The 17,653-nt window shown below is 40.9% G+C and overlaps 3 protein-coding genes across 9 annotated transcripts in view; all 3 read right to left on the minus strand.

Annotated features, from left to right (window-relative positions):
* Nucleotides 1-4,374, minus strand: part of lmbr1 (limb development membrane protein 1) — a 19,884-nt gene extending 15,510 nt beyond the window's left edge. For both annotated transcript variants that reach the window (XM_060873780.1, XM_060873779.1), the window contains exons 1-5: nt 4,164-4,374; nt 2,315-2,387; nt 2,144-2,183; nt 1,916-2,055; nt 1,431-1,534 (exon numbers count right to left, since the gene is read on the minus strand). In XM_060873780.1, the coding sequence (XP_060729763.1) occupies nt 1,431-1,534; nt 1,916-2,055; nt 2,144-2,183; nt 2,315-2,387; nt 4,164-4,226 (420 nt within the window). In that variant the 5' untranslated portion in view covers nt 4,227-4,374. The remainder of the gene's footprint in view (nt 1-1,430; nt 1,535-1,915; nt 2,056-2,143; nt 2,184-2,314; nt 2,388-4,163) is intronic.
* A 1,379-nt stretch (nt 4,375-5,753) lies between these two features.
* LOC132847841 (cysteine and glycine-rich protein 2-like) lies at nt 5,754-9,504 on the minus strand. The gene is made up of 6 exons (XM_060873352.1): nt 9,365-9,504; nt 8,396-8,506; nt 7,437-7,605; nt 7,211-7,340; nt 6,298-6,391; nt 5,754-6,176 (listed from the first exon to the last, which is right to left on the minus strand). The coding sequence occupies exons 2-6, from the start codon at nt 8,502-8,504 to the stop codon at nt 6,100-6,102; spliced, it is 579 nt and encodes a 192-aa protein (XP_060729335.1). The 5' UTR covers nt 8,505-8,506; nt 9,365-9,504; the 3' UTR covers nt 5,754-6,099.
* Nucleotides 9,505-11,885: 2,381 nt separating this feature from the next.
* On the minus strand, nt 11,886-17,517 carry LOC132848228 (heterogeneous nuclear ribonucleoprotein C-like). 6 transcript variants are annotated; one of them, XM_060873788.1, is made up of 9 exons: nt 17,377-17,517; nt 14,885-14,940; nt 14,071-14,207; nt 13,690-13,762; nt 13,547-13,594; nt 13,278-13,441; nt 13,068-13,184; nt 12,739-12,875; nt 11,886-12,463 (listed from the first exon to the last, which is right to left on the minus strand). In XM_060873788.1, exons 2-9 carry the CDS (start codon nt 14,887-14,889, stop codon nt 12,350-12,352), a joined length of 795 nt encoding a protein of 264 aa, XP_060729771.1. In that variant the 5' UTR covers nt 14,890-14,940; nt 17,377-17,517; the 3' UTR covers nt 11,886-12,349. The 6 variants fall into 6 exon arrangements, with proteins under 6 accessions (XP_060729771.1, XP_060729769.1, XP_060729768.1 ...); XM_060873786.1 differs by having other exon boundaries at nt 13,068-13,181; nt 13,951-14,207; XM_060873785.1 differs by having other exon boundaries at nt 13,951-14,207.
* Nucleotides 17,518-17,653: the final 136 nt, after the last annotated feature.

Raw genomic sequence — 17,653 nt, forward strand, 5'->3', positions numbered from 1 at the left:
CACTGCACAGCACCGTACACACAGGACATATGAGTTTAGGAAGACGTCTGAATTCGTGTTAACATGCAACGGATTAACGTGTGTCTTCAGCTCCACTTCTCTCTCTCTCTCTCTCTCTCTCACACACACACACACACACGTTTATCCTATACGTATTCTTCTTTCTCTCTCTAATTTGTTTCCCACTCCTCTCTCTCTCTCTCTCTCTCTCTCACATATTCTACACCTCCTCTTTCCAACATCTCCTCCTTCCTTTCTCTAGTTATTTACTCTTTCTTCGCTCCCTCGTTCCTTTCGGTCCATTCTTCCCTCACATCCTCCGGTCTTCTCGATGTCTCTCTCTGGATTAAAATCCACCACGGCACGCCGCTGCCGCCGCCGCCGCCGCCAAAGACGGAACGTAAACAAAGCGTGACAAATCGTTCGTGTGGGTAAATAAATAAGTAAATAAATGTTCTTCGAGACTTGAGGCTTGACCCTTGACCCCGAGTCTCTGTACTGCTGATCAGGAGAGGTGGAGGCGGAGCTCCGATATTAAAACCTCAGAGCGACACGGAATCTCGCGGGCCGTAAAAGACAGAGCCGCGCGTATATAAAACCGCCGCGGCTTTTTTTTAATGAACTCCCCTGTTTCATTTCCTCTCGTTAGACAGAGAACGTAACACGCCAGATTAAACGCAGCCATTACGCCGAGGCGAGGCGAGCGTCAGACTCCCGAGAGCTTTACGAGGCTGCGAGGCTCGGGACTTGACCTTCCCGTCCGTCTGCAGGGGGCTTTCATATGAGATCGTTTCCTCTCTCCTCATGTCTCACACTCACACACACACACACACACGCAGAGCAGAATGGACGTGTAGAGAGAAATAAAGCAGTGCCTCGGCGTTTATGGATGATCAGTAGCCAGAAACAGGACAAATTACCTCTCAGCCTCGTAAACTACAGTAGCGGCTGATCTTTAATCTTTTAATCATTATGCAAGTCCCAACATCACGACGAAAACCAGGAGCCACTTCAAACCACCAGCCGGGAGGAACTGAACGCGCGCTACACCCCCCAACCAGACGACACCCCCCCCAACCCTAGTTTCGTGAGCCGGAATTTACGATAGGAGAAATTTTCAGAAGGGAAGTGTGCTTTTGAAGTTTTTATTTATTTTTTTATTTTTCAGGGTTTAATGACAATAAGAGGCATAAAAGTGTGTGTGTGTGTGTGTGTGTGTGTGTGTGTGTGTGAGAGAGAGCGCTGGTATACTTTGTAATCACTTGAACCCATACATACCCATGCATACATTCAGGCATCAAAGCTACTTGGCCCCGCCCCCTTTTAAATATAAAACCCTGGTCGAGCACAAAAGTGGGCGGAGTCTATTTCTATTTCACCCTAATTCAGTACCGTGACATGACGTGTTTTTTTCGCAGGACGCTCTTTACCTTTTTCGAGCCGGCGAATCCCTCAGACTCCAGGAAGAAATAGGCGAAAGGCATGAGGACGAAGAGACACAGGTTGGAGAAGAGCGAGACGAGGTTCCACAGACCTGCAGAGACACCGACAACAAATCAGTGTGTTCACGGCGTCCGTATTAAAACACGGAGGAAATCTTCGTGTTGCCCGGAACGTGTTGGGTTTTTTCCAACCTCTCAGATATAAGAACATTAAAGCCTGTAAAACTCATTTATTTAAAAGGTGAATAGCAGAAATGATACTAGGATGCCCTCTGGTGGTCAGAGACAGGAGTGCAAGGTGAATTATTAAAGCCTCGCTGAATATAAACTACACAAAAAAAAGGGGGGGTAGCGGGTGAGGAACAGAGGTAGCGGGTAGAGGAACAGAGGTAGCGGGTAGAGGAACAGAGGTAGCGGGTAGAGGAACAGAGGTAGCGGGTAGAGGAACAGAGGTAGCAGGCGATGATGCTGACCGTGGATGAGCGAGCCGTTGAGCCACTGGATGTAGTAGTTCTTCGGGAACGACAGAAGGATCTCATTACTGATGATGGAGAAAGGGAGGAGGAGGACGGCACCTCCAGATATGGCCAGAGTGAACGTACACAGGTACATACTGAGAGAGAGAGAGAATTATTTTAGAAGTTACAATTATTTAACGTTAACGTAGAAATGTACACGAGATGAACCACGATTAAACCCACGATATTCTGTTAACAACCGCATCTTCATCTTCATGGTCATCTGTTGGAATAAGAAACAACATTAACCTGAGTTCTGAAAATATGCAAAAAAATAAATAAATAAATAAATAAATAAATAATAAAATAAAAAACGCATCTGGGATCTATCAGCCAATCAAAAGCAGCGCTTACCAGTCTTCCTCTTATATCGTGTTATGATGCAGTAGGACACGATGTAGAGCACAGCAAACAACAGGAAACAGATCTGTGCAGAGAGAGAGAGAGAGAGAGAGAGGGAGAGAGAGAGAGAGAGAGAGAGAGAGAGAGAGAGAGAGTCCATCAGTTTTAGTCTGTTAGTCTTACACATTCATCTGCCGTTCTATCCATCCATCTAGCATCTATTTATCTGTCTATCTGTCCCTCTGCCTGCATTTCTGTGCATCCTTCTATTTCATCAGACTGCAACGCACAGTAAAATCAGCAGAACAAAATAATTGGCGCCCCCCTGCCCACCCCCCAGGACACAAGAACCAGAAACCGGGCAGTAAAAAATCACCACTGACCCTTCGCACCCTGGACACAACCTCTTTCAGATCCTCCCTTCTCTCAGGTGCTACAGAACTTTATTTACTAAAACTACCAGACACAGGAACAGTTTGTTTCCCCAGACAATCACCCTGATTAACACCTCACCATAATTATATTCACTGCTTCATATCTATAAGTGCTGCATTATCAGGACTGTCAGTCATCACATCATCTGTATATATTACACACTACTGCTGTATAGTGTACAAAAAGCACAATACTGCACAATACTGTCATATATTCTGTATTCATATTTAATGCTTACACTGACTGTATTGTCTTGCCTTGTCTAGTCTGTATTGTTTCGTATAGGCTGTTGTTTTGTCTTGTCTTGTCTGTCTTGTCTGTTTTGTCTTGTCTTGTCTGTTTTCTCATTGCTGCTGTAACAGAGAAATTTCCCCATTGTGGGACGAATAAAGGTTTATCTTATCTTATATAGTCTGTTTTGTCTCTTATAGTCTGTTGTCTTCTCTAGTCTTTGTCTTGTATAGTCTTGTCTAGTCTGTTTTGTCTTGTCTAGTCTGTTTTTTATAGTCTGTCTTGTCTCGTATAGTCTGTTTTGTCTTGTCTAGTCTGTTTTGTCTTGTATAGTCTTGTCTAGTCTGTTTTGTCTTGTATAGTCTTGTCTCATATAGTCTGTTTTGTCTTGTAGTCTTGTCTAGTCTTGTCTCATATAGTCTGTTTTGTCTTGTCTTGTAAAGTCTTGTCTAGTCTGTTTTGTCTTGTCTAGTCTTGTCTCATATAGTCTGTTTTGTCTTGTCTAGTCTTGTCTCATATAGTCTGTTTTGTCTTGTCTTGTAAAGTCTTGTCTAGTCTGTTTTGTCTCATATAGTCTGTTTTGTCTAGTCTTGTCTAGTCTGTTTTGTCTCATATAGTCTGTTTTGTCTAGTCTTGTCTAGTCTGTTTTGTCTTGTCTCGTATAGTATAGTGTTATTTATGTTTGTACTTTTGAGTCACAAACAGCTGAAACCAAATTCCTTGTGTGTGTCAACATCAACACACTTGGCCAATAAACCTGATTCGGATTCTATCTGTCCGTCCAGCTCATTATCCGTCTGTCTCTCGATTCGTCAGGTCTAATCCTGTCTCTACCCGTCTGTCTGTCTGTCTGTCTGTCTGACCACCAAGAATCTGTTCATCAGCCTATTCCTCTTCTCTCCTGTTTGTCCATCTATCCATCCATGCGTCAGGATACCTACTAGTCTTTATTTCTCTCTGTCTTTGACTCCATAAATCTTTTTGTTTATATATTCCTCTCTCCCTCCGCATCATTTTGCATTAGTTAGCGTTATGTTTCCTAGCCGGAAGCTAACGACAGCAGCTAACTGACAAAGTGTGACGTTATAGCGTTGCAGATTGCACACAAGCTAATCACCCCGAAGCTAGCCAGCTAACGCACAGGCTATCAGGCTAGCGGCTAAAGCTAGCATGACAGTTAGCTCATTTGACTTACAATGTACTCTCGGACTTGACTGTGAAAATTCTGCTCTCTGATCGTGACATCGTCTTCTTCCATTCTTCATATTGCACATGCACATCACTCAGCTCATAGACCTCCCAATAATGCCGCGAACTAGTTTCAAACAAACATTAGCTAGCAACCGAATAAACACTGCGCGCGTCCAAAGACGGTGCTATTGCTTTTCCCACCGCTTTTGGATAAATCCCGCCTCCTGCGCTATGATTGGCTCCTGTAGCGAAGGCTTACAACTTGTGTCCAATCGTAGTACACACAGCAGGGTCGCGTCACCTGCAGAAGGCGGGGCTTGTCGAAATACGATTGGGGAAAAAAGAGACACATCTAGCGGTCAAAACAAATTGCGTCATCATTCTGAGACACACGATAGTCGTAGTTGCAATAATAAGAAGCGAGACGCATTTTACGTTAATAAAAGAAGTTTGATTAAATGAATCGTTTTTTTATTAAAAAATATTTAAAAAATAAGATCCTCGTTTAAAACCTCGTTTTCTTGTAATTTGCGTTTACCTTTTTTTCATTGAATTTATTTTTTATTTATGACGTTTTATAAAATATATTTACATCACCGCTTACATGTACATGACCTCATGGTGGTTAGGAGAAAGAGGGAGGGAGAGAGAGAGTGTGTGAGAGAGAGAGGGAGCGAGAGAGAGACAGACACAGAGAGAGAGAGACAAAGAGAGTGTGTGAAAGGGAGGGTGAGAGAGAGACAGTGTGTGTGAGAGGGAGAGACACACACAGAGTGTGTGTGTGTGTGTGTGTGTGAGAGAGAGAGGGAGAGAGACACAGCGAGAGAGACAGTGAGTGTGTGAGAGGGAGAGAGAGTGTGTGTGTGTGTGCGTATAAGCCGGAGAGAGAGACAGAGAGAGAGCTTGTGTGTGTGTGTGAAAGAGAGAGAGACAGAGAGAGAGTGTGTGTATGAGAGAGAGAGAGGGAGTGAGAGTGTGTGTGTGTGAGAGGGAGAGAGAGACAGACAGAGAAAGAGAGACAAAGAGAGTGTGTGTGAAAGGGAGGGTGAGAGACAGAGAGAGAGACAGTGTGTGTGTGAGAGGGAGAGACACACAGAGAGAGTATGTGTGTGTGAGAGAGAGAGGGAGAGAGACAGAGAGAGAAGGAGAGAGACACAGCGAGAGAGTGTGTGTGAGAGGGAGAGAGAGAGAGAGTGTGTGTGTGTGTGTAAGCCGGAGAGAGAGACAGAGAGAGAGCTTGTGTGTGTGTGAAAGAGAGAGAGGGAGTGAGAGAGTGTGTGTGAGAGGGAGAGAGACAGACAGAGAAAGAGAGAGACAAAGAGTGTGTGTGTGAAAGGGAGGGTGAGAGACAGAGAGAGAGACAGTGTGTGTGTGAGAGGGAGAGACACACAGAGAGAGTGTGTGTGTGAGAGAGAGGAGAGACACAGCGAGAGAGACAGGGAGAGGGAGTGTGGGAGTGTGTGTGTGTGTGTGTGTGTGTGTATATATATGAGTGATAGAGAGAGGGAGAGGGGATGGAACACCTGGATACCTGCTTGTGCGTATGTCACATGGACACTAAAATGACATCATTACATAAACATCCACACACCACTTTTTACACCGATGTTTATTATTGTTATTATAATAAAAAAAAAATGCAGAAAGCTGCTAGAAAAACACTTTCATAAGTCATTGTGGATATAAAAATGTCCGTGCACTATATATGTGTATTAAATATGCAAATAAGAATCTGAAAATGATTTCGTATCTACTAGAAGCTTAACGTGTGCCTTATGGAGCTCTCTGTTTATTCTTAATGTGTACTGCAGCCTACAAGTTATATTTAAAACCAGCATTGATGATACAGATTCTAAATGTTCCAGTTAACTGTAAATACTAGCACATGCAGCGTAAAGCTTCAGCTTGGTGAAATAAGGGAAATAGAGCAGGGAATCATTCTACTGAGCGTGAGCGAGAGCGCCAGCTCCTTGTCCGTATCCGAACCCTTTTGGACCGAAGCTTTTAGCGTAGCACCCTGTGTGGAACACAAAATGATGTAGTTAATGCAGCTACACCATGTTTTCTACAGGATACAATAAAACCAGCAGTGCTGTACATACATGCTACTATTTTTGAGGGAGCTGAAATAATCGTACCTTTGCAATAGATCTCTCCATCTTTGTCTGACAAGGTGGTGGATTCGAGGCCCTTCCCACATTTAGCACAGCGGAAACAACTCTTATGCCAGGACTGAAAAAAAAGAAAAAAAACAAAAAAAAAAACACACAAAACATGTAAATAACAATTCACAACCTGTGTGAGCCTGCTAGCAGATTTTTTAAATTATGTACAAGTCTGTTCATTTTAAAAATATACATATGCTTATTCTAGTCACACAGCGGCCACGCCCCCTTCACTGACACACACACAGCGGCCACGCCCCCTTCACTGAGACACACACACAGCGGCCACGCCCCCTTCACTGACACACAGCGGCCACGCCCCCTTCACTAGAAGGAGAAATGATTTCACCTTCACTGAGCCTGACACACACAGCGGCCACACCCCTTCACTGACACACACACACACACACACACACACACACACACACAGACAGAGCGGCCACGCCCCTTCACTGACACACACACACACACACAGCGGCCACGCCCCCTTCACTGACACACACAGTGGCCACGCCCCCTTCACTGACAGCGGTCACGCCCCCTTCACTGACACACACACACACACACACACACACACACAGCGGCCATTCCCCTTCACTGACACACACAGCGGCCACGCCCCCTTCACTGACACACGCCCCCTTCACTAGGAAGGACAGGCAAATTAGAGGTTTTTTGTTGGTCCTGTTACCGCTATTAACATGTAGCTAGGTATGTTTAGATAATTAGATTTAACAGCAACCCTTTCAGTATAGCAGGCTAGTTAGAATTAATCCCACATTTTATGGAGGTTAGACATTAATAGAGGAATAACCTCCATGAAATGTGGGATTAATTCCTGGTGAAGGTAACACCAGACTGCTAATAACTTTCACGTGTCACTCACCGCTCCTGCTCCGATGGTCTTCTCGGCTGCATACACGGCTTTGCCGCAGCGAGGGCACACGTCAGAGCTCCCAAACTTCTGGGCGAACTTGGAAGTGTTCTGGTTGTTGGTGGGCTGCGGCGGCATTTCACTGTAAACACACACAAATAAAACAGCACAATGCTACTGCGATATAACTAAATATTCTGTTCAACGCTAAATAATTATCTTTAAATAAATATCTCACTTCACAGGCTTGATTCCCAGAGACTCTCCTCTGTCCATGTTCAGCGTCCCGGCACCAGCACCGTAGCCGTAACCTTTTGGGCCGTACTTCTTGCCGTAGCAGGACTTGCAGTAGACTTCATTTTCATGGGTAGCCACAGTAGTGCTGTCAAGGTTCTTCCGGCACACCACTGAAACCAGGAGAAGTCGGAGTTAGTGCGGTCCCTGTATTTAACTTCATGACATGCAAGCTACCGCAACTGGTACAGTTAAATGAACAGTTATGTGTTAGTGTTAAATTAACCAGTTAAATGTTGGTGCTTTTGTGGTAGGCTCACTACTCCAGCACTAAGAGTGTTTAGCATTGCCTGTTGTTCTTTCTTGCAAGTCTGCTACCATGCTAATATTTAATGCTAGTAAGTTAGAATAGGTACTTTAGGCTAGCTAGTCCATCAGTTACAGCATTAGATAGTATGGAAATGCTCTAGAAGTTGCTGTATTTATTTGTTTTACGTAGTCTCTCACTAGATAGAATATATACTGTAGGCTAACTACTCCAGCAGCTATGTGTTTGTTGTAGGCTTGGTAGTCTAGCAGTTACGCTAGACTTAGCCATAAGAAGGAACTTGGTGAAATCCAAGCACATCCTAAAGTCCTTGCATTTGTGTTAGGTTGCGTGAGAGACATTTAAAGTTCTTAAGCAAACACATCCTGATCCTGAAGCACCGTGTCATGACGAGTCATGGAGTAAACAAGGAGTCGTGTTGTGGAGCTTAGAGAAGATACTGTGATTATGTACCATGAGCTGAAGTAGTGTGTTTGACAGATTTGATAAGACCCTGACTGTTTGCTCACTTGTGTACTTAAAGACACGTGTGTGTGTGTGTGTGCGTGTGTGTCCGATAGAGGAAATGAAACATGAAGCTGAGATGTAAGTCGTGGTTTTAAGGAAATAAAGCATTAAAAGATAAATTAACTCACTACAGAGAAAACATGACTTATGGAAACTCCGCCCATCGCACTGAACTTCCTCTGCGAAGTAGACTGTCTTCTGACAGCAGCCACACTTGTTTCCACCCCCGAGAGGCATTCCTGAAACACACACACACACAATAATAATAATAATAATAATAATAATAATAATAATAATAATAAATAAATAAAAATACAGATATTATATTAATGATTACACTAAACTAGCTGGAAGTGACGTTATGGCCCACACACACACCCCTACACAAACACACACACACACACACACACACACAGGTGTGTATCTACATCCCTTTTCTGAAGAAAACCTCTCACTTCAGTAACACACATTCTGCTACAAAAACAAACAAACATAAATAAGGTTTGTTTAAAACAAACAAAAAAAAAAGGTCAGAATAAACAAAATAGATTTAATCAGTTTTCAGACCAATCAGAATAGAGAAACCTGTGGAAATAAAGTTCAGGTGTAATATATGAACTTCTACCACATAAAACGTCTGAAATGTGCTTTAGGATTGAACCGTGGTGTTGTTTTGGCTTTATAATGAGTTTAACACACTTCCTGAGTACACAAGCAGTTCTGTAGGGCTGAAGATAAGCATCGAGCTGCGACACACAAAGTCTCTGGAAAATTCTTCCCGAAAAAGCGTTAAGTGTTATACGGGCGAGACAGGACATGTCTCACACACACACACACACACACACACACACACACACACACACACACACACACACACACACACACACACACACACTGTTACGAAACAACGAGACAAAGAGTGTGAAATATGTGCTGTGTGTTTACAAGTAAACTTTACAAATAAAAACCATAAAACCCTCCATCCGTCCTTTCCCTTATGCTTGTGTTCTGTCTGCTTCTGTAGCATCATCATCATCACCAGCAGCATAAAAGTCTCCAGCCAAGTGAAGAAGATAAGATCAGAATTCACACCATACCTGTAGCGCACGAGGACTTGACGAGGAACTCACAAGGCTCTGCTCTGAAACTTGGCCTACTTGGAGCTCACGACCTTCCCTACTTCCTTCCTTACTTCTATAGAGTTCTGTGACCAAAAAAAGGGCAGAGGCAGAAATGAAGTCATCAGGTTGTTTTTTTTAGGGTTGACTCTACAAATACTGCCCCCTTATGGCATTCCCAGCTCAGTTGTGCACAAGTGCTTTTTTCCTGTAAAATGAGGTGATGTAAGGTAATGTATAGTTATGTATAGTGATATTTAGTGATGTATAGTGATGTATAGTGATGTATAGTGATGTATAGTAATGTATAGTGATGTATAGTGATGTGTAGTGATGCTTAGTGATGTATAGTAATGTTTAGTGATGTATAATAATGTTTAGTGATGTATAGTGATGTGTAGTGATGCTTAGTGATGTATAGTAATGTTTAGTGATGTATAGTAATGTTTATTGATGTATAGTGATGTTTAGTGATGTATAGTAATGTTTAGTGATGTTTAGTGATGTATAGTAATGTTTAGTGATGTTTAGTGATGTATAGTAATGTTTAGTGATGTTTAGTGATGTTTAGTGATGTATAGTAATGTTTAGTGATGTATAGTAATGTTTAGTGATGTTTAGTGATGTTTAGTGATGTATAGTAATGTTTAGTGATGTATAGTAATGTTTAGTGATGTATAGTGATGTATAGTGATGTGTAGTGATGCTTAGTGATGTATAGTAATGTTTAGTGATGTATAGTAATGTTTATTGATGTATAGTGATGTATAGTAATGTTTAGTGATGTTTAGTGATGTATAGTAATGTTTAGTGATGTTTAGTGATGTATAGTAATGTTTAGTGATGTTTAGTGATGTTTAGTGATGTATAGTGATGTTTAGTGATGTATAGTAATGTTTAGTGATGTATAGTGATGTAAAGTGATGTAAAGTGGTGTATAGTGATGTGTAGTGATGTAAAGCGATGTAAAGTGATGTATAGTGATGTGTAGTGATGTTTAGTGACGTGTAGTGATGTATAGTGATGTTTAGTGATGTATAGTGATGTAAAGTGGTTTATAGTGATGTGTAGTGATGTAAAGTGATGTAAAGTGGTGTATAGTGATGTGTAGTAATCTTTAGTGATGTAAAGTGGTGTATAGTGATGTGTAGGATGTAAAGTGATGTAAAGTGGTGTATAGTGGTGTATAGTGATGTGTAGTGATGTAAAGTGATTTAAAGTGGTGTATAGTGATGTGTAGTGATGTAAAGTGATGTATAGTGATGTAAAGTGGTGTATAGTGATGTTTAGTGATGTATAGTGATGTAAAGTGATGTGTAGTAATCTTTAGTGATGTAAAGTGGTGTATAGTGATGTGTAGTGATGTAAAGTGGTGTATAGTGATGTGTAGTGATGTAAAGTGATGTAAAGTGATGTAAAGTGGTGTAAAGTGGTGTATAGTGATGTGTAGTGATGTGTAGTGATGTAAAGTGGTGTATAGTGATGTATAGTGATGTAAAGTGATGTAAAGTGGTGTATAGTGATGTGTAGTGATGTGTAGTGATGTAAAGTGGTGTATAGTGATGTGTAGTGATGTAAAGTGATGTAAAGTGGTGTATAGTGATGTGTAGTGATGTAAAGTGGTGTATAGTGATGTGTAGTGATGTGTAGTGATGTAAAGTGGTGTATAGTGATGTATAGTGATGTAAAGTGATGTAAAGTGGTGTATAGTGATGTGTAGTGATGTGTAGTGATGTAAAGTGGTGTATAGTGATGTGTAGTGATGTAAAGTGATGTAAAGTGGTGTATAGTGATGTGTAGTGATGTAAAGTGATGTAAAGTGGTGTATAGTGATGTGTAGTGATGTAAAGTGGTGTATAGTGATGTGTAGTGATGTATAGTGATGTGTAGTAATCTTTAGTGATGTACAGTGATGTAAAGTGGTGTATAGTGATGTGTAGTGATGTAAAGTGGTGTATAGTGATGTAAAGTGGTGTATAGTGATGTGTAGTGATGTATAGTGATGTTTAGTGATGTAAAGTGGTGTATAGTGATGTGTAGTGATGTATAGTGATGTATAATAATGCAAACTGTTTGAATACTGGACAGATGCAAAAAGCATTTCACTGAAGGTCATACTCTGTATGTATGTGTATGTGACAAATAAAATTTGATTTTAATTTGATCTGAAAGTGATGTGTAGTGATGTATAGTGATGTAAAGTGCAGTTCTTATATAACACAAACCCGTTTACACACTGCTAAAACATCACGCTGTAATAACATCCTTTAGAGGCTGATATGAAAGCAGACACGCAGGGCTTTAGGAATCTCTAGTATTTCATTATATGATGTATTTAGCTAGCCATATTACTAAAGGGCAATATATTCATAAAAAAACTGCAAAACAAACACTATAAGGATTCTATAGGTTTTAGAGTAAAAATGGACAATTCTATTACGATTATCCCCCCAAACCAAGAAACACTGAACACTTCCCTCAGGCCAAGAGATGAGACAATATTTTGACCATTTTATTGCAATTCATACCGTGATATCTTGAATTTTTACAGGAAAAAAAAAAAAGACATGAGCAATGAGAAAATAAAAAAACAACCATGTAGGACACGTAGCACTGAACATACAAACACACTCATGGATCATTTTTAAAGGAAAATAAATGTTATACACACAGACAGGGGATTAGGGGGAGAAAAAAAAGCATTTAAAATGGGACCAAATTTTAAAAGTATAACTGTAACAAAGCACTGATTGTTTATTCAGACAGACAACAGACTTTAAAAATCGCTTCACAAGAAGAGAAATGTGTGCATTCTTTTTTTTTGTTATTATTATTATTATTAATATTATTATTAATAAAGAACGAGTCCAGACTTTGATGTTTCTTCACTCTGGAGGCTGAGGTGGTTTGTTTGTGTAGGTGTGTGTGTGTTTGAACAAGCAAGCAAACTAAAACAAAACAGTCTTATGGGTCATCGCCGTTTATGCTGTCGCCGTCGTCCTCGCCTTCCTCGTGCTCTCCCTCTTCTTCCTCGTCCTCTCCGTCCTCTTCCTCGTTCTCTCCGCCGATACTCTTTGCCTGAAAACAGACAGCATGCATTGGCGTTAAACGGTTTTCAAATACGGTTTAAAAAACACGTGCATGGCTTGTTTTACCATACATGGTAGCGTTGTTGAATTGGGGATTAGCGTTAACACTTAAATCCTCAGTGATCTAATGCGACACTGCCATAATGTGGAAATCGAGTTGCTTCCCTTTTCAGTATAGAATGAACCATACTATGGAGTGAGAGCTAAACGCTCCGTTATTATGAATCAGAGCTTGTGTTTAAGATGAACGGAGAGAATCCTGACCTCCTCCTCATCTTCCTCCAGCAGATCTCCCTCTTCGTCAGAGTCGTTGAGCTCCTGCTCCTCTCGGTCACGCTCCTTCTTACTGCTCGAGTGCTGCTGAGAGACTTCACCCACGTCCGCCTTCACCACCTTTCCTTCTGCACACACACAGAGAGAGAGAGAGAGAGAGAGAGAGAGAGAGAGAGAGAGAGAGAGAGAGAGAGAGAGAGAGAGAGAGAGAGAGAGCTTTGAACACTGAACACGAACGACTGAGGTTTAAATATAAACCGTGGGTCAATATAAAGGGATCCACGATGAGACGAGAAGAGAAACAGAGGAGGAGACGCTACCCGATTTCTTGCTGTGATCTTTCTCCATGCGGTCTAAACTTTCCAGAAGATAATCCACTTTGTGTTTGATCTGAGCCAGTTCCCGCTTTATGGTCTGAAGGTCGTCTGCTTTAACTGCTTTAGAGGGAATAAATAAAGCAGCGATACATCAGTCTGACTGCAGGCACGGCGCCGCTAGAAAGCTCAGGAGAGTGAAGTGTGAATACTGACTGGCCCGTGATGAGCGCTGGCTGCTTTTGGAGGAAGACGAGAAGCTGGATTTGGTGCGTCGGCTTCCTCCTCCGCTCAGACTGACCCGTGCTCGCTTGGAGGGAATGACGGCACGAGAGAGTGGTGGAGGAGGAGGGGGCACACGGGACGGATAGGCGTACATCCTGAAAAAGGTCACGTCCGTGCGAACAACCGTTACATATCCAATCAGGAAACGTGTGTGTACGTCTCTCTCTGAGGTCAACGTGAGAAAAAGGTCAACACTTTACCTGTCGTAGTAATCTCTCTGGAAATCGTAGTCGAGCTCAAAAGTGGAGCTGCTGTAGTACAGAAAAGGGGAAAGAACGACAAAACGTGAAACGGGGCGTCAGCTTCAAAGCAAGAACGGAGTCGGAGGAGAGAAGCGACGCACCTGTACATATCTCCTGCTGGACGTTTGGTGGTTTTTGATCTGTGAGGTTTGGGCTCACCTGCCAGGTTGATGTCTGGAAGTCAGAGGAGAAATCAGCAGTTCATTGGAGATCAAATACAAATACAGAGGAGACTCGAGGACCAAGAATTCGTCATTTGTAACTTGGGAAGTTACTAGAATCTGTAAGATTACTTGAAATATGATGCAAACAAAAAGTTACTAATGTAAACCGTCCCTAGCTACAGGAGAGCACTTCCTCACCCAGGACCTGTCCAGCGATCATGCGCCCGTCCTCTCCGCCCACCGCGGCACGAGCGTTCCTTTCATTCGAGAACTGGACAAAAGCGAAACCTTTGTGGACGGAGCAGCCCACGATCATACCGTACTTGCTGAAGATGGCCTCCACGTCAGCTTTGGTCACCAGCATGGTGTTCAGATTCCCGATGAAGACTCGAGAGTTCAGCGAACGTGGGTCCGTCTTATTGGTCACGTTGCTGGCCATGGCGTTCGGGGAGCGACTTTAAAGCAGCACAAAAAACACACAACCTCTTATTACTTTAACTCTAAAATAAAAGTCGTTAACTATTTACAATCACATTCGACTTCTGATCGACTTGCGGTAAGAGATCGTTCCCTCGTTATAAAATTTATACACAGGGCCTCACAGATCTCACAGTTTTGACTGGTCAGGAGGCATTGGGTCAGTTTCTATAGTAACAGTTCGATCTCAGGGGGTTTGTACGTGACCTACAGAATTTTTTTTTTTTTTTTAACGCTTTATGATTAAGGAGACGTTTATTTAAAACGAGATGGAAGGAGTCTCCAGTGTCAATAAGATAGAAATTAAGCTGGAGGAAATTTCTATCATGACAAGATGTCCTAGGAAAGAAAAAATGAAGGTTTATAGAAGTAGTTGTTTTTAAAATAAAAAAATTAAATTAAATAATAATAAAAAAAATTAACCTTTGAAGGAATAATCAGGAATAATTAATTGAACAACATTTTTTTTTCACAAATAACAATTAAGATTAGCTAAATAAATTAACTTTAAAGTGAGTCAGCATTATTTATTTTTACACCGTTTTATTCCTTATACTTTTTTTTTTTTTTTTTAGCATGATTTAGCATGAGGTAAAAATCAAATCAGACAGTAATTTATACAGCAATTTTCTTGTTGTTTAAAGTTTTCACTCACTCCATGGTGTGTGTGTGTGTTGATCGCTCGTCTGCTGTCGTCCCACAAGATTTACACTGAGGCGAAAAAGCTAGGCAGTTAATTAACCACAAACAATCAATTAGCTAGCTAATGAATTAAAACACAGGTGCTTGCTATATGACAGGATTTGTTTTTCCTCCTTTTAGTGCATTATATGTGGCTCGTCATGACACAACATCAGTGATAAAATTATTTCATCGTACATGATGCTAAACTTTACACTTAAAACTTGCAAATGTATCCCTGAGGCAATTAGCTAGCTAGTTAGCATTGGCTAGTGATACAACAAGTTAAATTAGCTCGCTAGTGACTTAACCCTAGTGAACCGGTAGCTTTTAGCAATGTAATTGATTAGTTTTAGGTAATTGGCTAATTAATAAATTAGCTCATCCTTCTAATTAGCGTTATCAAGGTAACTAATAGGCTGTAGCTACTGTATTATTAGCTTGTGAGAGCACTTTCTTTGTAGATTTAGCAATGTATTCTATTATAAAGGGATTTTGATAATAGTGTATAATGCACTACTTAGGAAGTACACAAACCAAGTGCACTATGTAGGGATTAGGGGCCATTTTTAGATGCGTCCTGAACTGTAAGTGGTGTAAAAATCTATTACAGACAAGATGCAGATTTAGCCATGTGATGTCCTATACAGGGGGTAAAAAGCTATAATGGGATTAGTGTGTGTGTTATTTCAGACTACCTATAGTGCACTATGTAGGGAGCAGGGGGTCATCTTGGATTCATGCCATATGAAGTGCACTATATACACACACACACACTATATATATATATATATATATATATGCATATACACACTCTCATACATTACTGTAATACGTTATTTAAGGATTAGGAGACATGTTGGATTCAGCCACATCTCTCCAGTTAAAGTGCACTACACAGGAAGTGAGGGGAGATTCATGGCACACAACATGTACAGCAAGTGACCATTCAGGCTTAATGCATGCAGTGCGGTGTAAAAGACACTGTAAACTACATGTAGTGCACTTATATAGGGAATACGGGGAGATTTGGGACACATCTGTGTTGGATTGCAGTATAAACGGTGTAAAATACATCATTTTTATGGATTAATCCTCTGGGAGTAAAATGAGGACCTGGTGTGTTTCTCTTAAGAACAAAAATACGATTTTTTTAGGGAATAATTTTGTTTTTTTTGTGTCTGCAGGTCATTAAAAGAGACAGTGTGTGTGCATGTATATATAATGTGTGTATGTGAGTATGTATGTATTTGTGTGTGTGTGTGTACAGTGTGTGTACACTATGTATGTGTGTGTGTACACTATGTATGTATGTGTGTACACTGTATGTATGTGTGTGTGTGTACACTGTATGTATGTGTGTGTACTATGTATGTATGTGTGTGTACACTGTATGTATGTGTGTGTGTACACTGTATGTGTGCGTGTGTACTCTGTATGTATGTATGTACAGTATGTGTGTGTGTACTATGTATGTATGTGTGTGTACTATGTATGTATGTATGTATGTATGTATGTACACTGTATGTATGTGTGTGTGTACACTGTATGTGTGTGTGTGTGTGTACACTGTATGTATGTGTGTGTGTACACTGTATGTATGTGTGTGTGTGTACACTATGTGTATGTGTGTGTGTACACTGTATGTATGTATGTGTGTGTGTGTGTGTACACTATGTGTATGTATGTGTGCGTGTGTGTACACTGTATGTGTGTGTGTCTGTACACTGTATGTATGTGTGTGTGTGTACACTGTATGTATGTGTGTGTACACTATGTGTGTGTGTGTGTACACTGTATGTGTGTGTGTACACTGTATGTGTGTGTGTGTACACTGTATGTATGTATGTGTGTGTGTGTGTGTATACACTATGTGTATGTGTGTGTGTGTGTACACTGTATGTATGTATGTATGTATGTATGTATGTGTGTGTGTGTGTGTGTGTGTGTGTGTGTGTGTGTACACTATGTGTATGTGTGTGTGTGTGTGTGTACACTATATGTATGTATGTATGTATGTATGTGTGTGTGTGTGTGTGTGTGTGTACACTATGTGTATGTGTGTGTGTGTGTGTGTGTGTGTACACTATGTGTATGTATGTGTGTGTGTGTACACTATGTGTATGTGTGTGTGTACACTGTATGTGTGTGTGTGTGTGTACACACATGAAAAACACCCCAATGCAACACAAAGCTCACACGCTGCTGGAAATAAAGTGTAATTCGGGGTTAAACGTGTCTCTAAACAATCCCTAAAAAAGCGTCCACATTAAACAGTAAAATGATTTTTAGACACAAGTTAAAATAAAAAGAGCAAAAAATCGGCGCCTGAAAGAGAAACAAAGACAACCTGCAGGCCGCAGAGCAAAAACTACGCAGAGCAAAACCCGGTGAAATAGGGCGCAAAAAGAAAAAACAAAAATAAAAATCGTTGATTTAAAAAAAAAAAAAAAAAAAACTACTCACCGAAAGTTCAAAGTTAAAACGCGTAAACGTGTAAAGGTGCAGATATTTTATAACACAGGCGCAATGAGTCGGTATGAAGCGAGAGAAAACACTACAAGCTAACGGGAACGTGTCTTCAAAATAAAAGTCTCTTAAAAAAATAAATAAATAATAATAATAAAGGAAAAAACTTTTCTTTAAAATTTGTACATCCAACTTTAAGCACAGAAACAGACACGATAACATAAACATACGGAAAGGAAATGGAGGTCTGGTTCATAAGAACTCTCTTTCTTTT

This window comes from Tachysurus vachellii, chromosome 7, assembly GCF_030014155.1.
Source record: "Tachysurus vachellii isolate PV-2020 chromosome 7, HZAU_Pvac_v1, whole genome shotgun sequence".
In the NCBI taxonomy this organism is placed as follows: domain Eukaryota; kingdom Metazoa; phylum Chordata; class Actinopteri; order Siluriformes; family Bagridae; genus Tachysurus; species Tachysurus vachellii.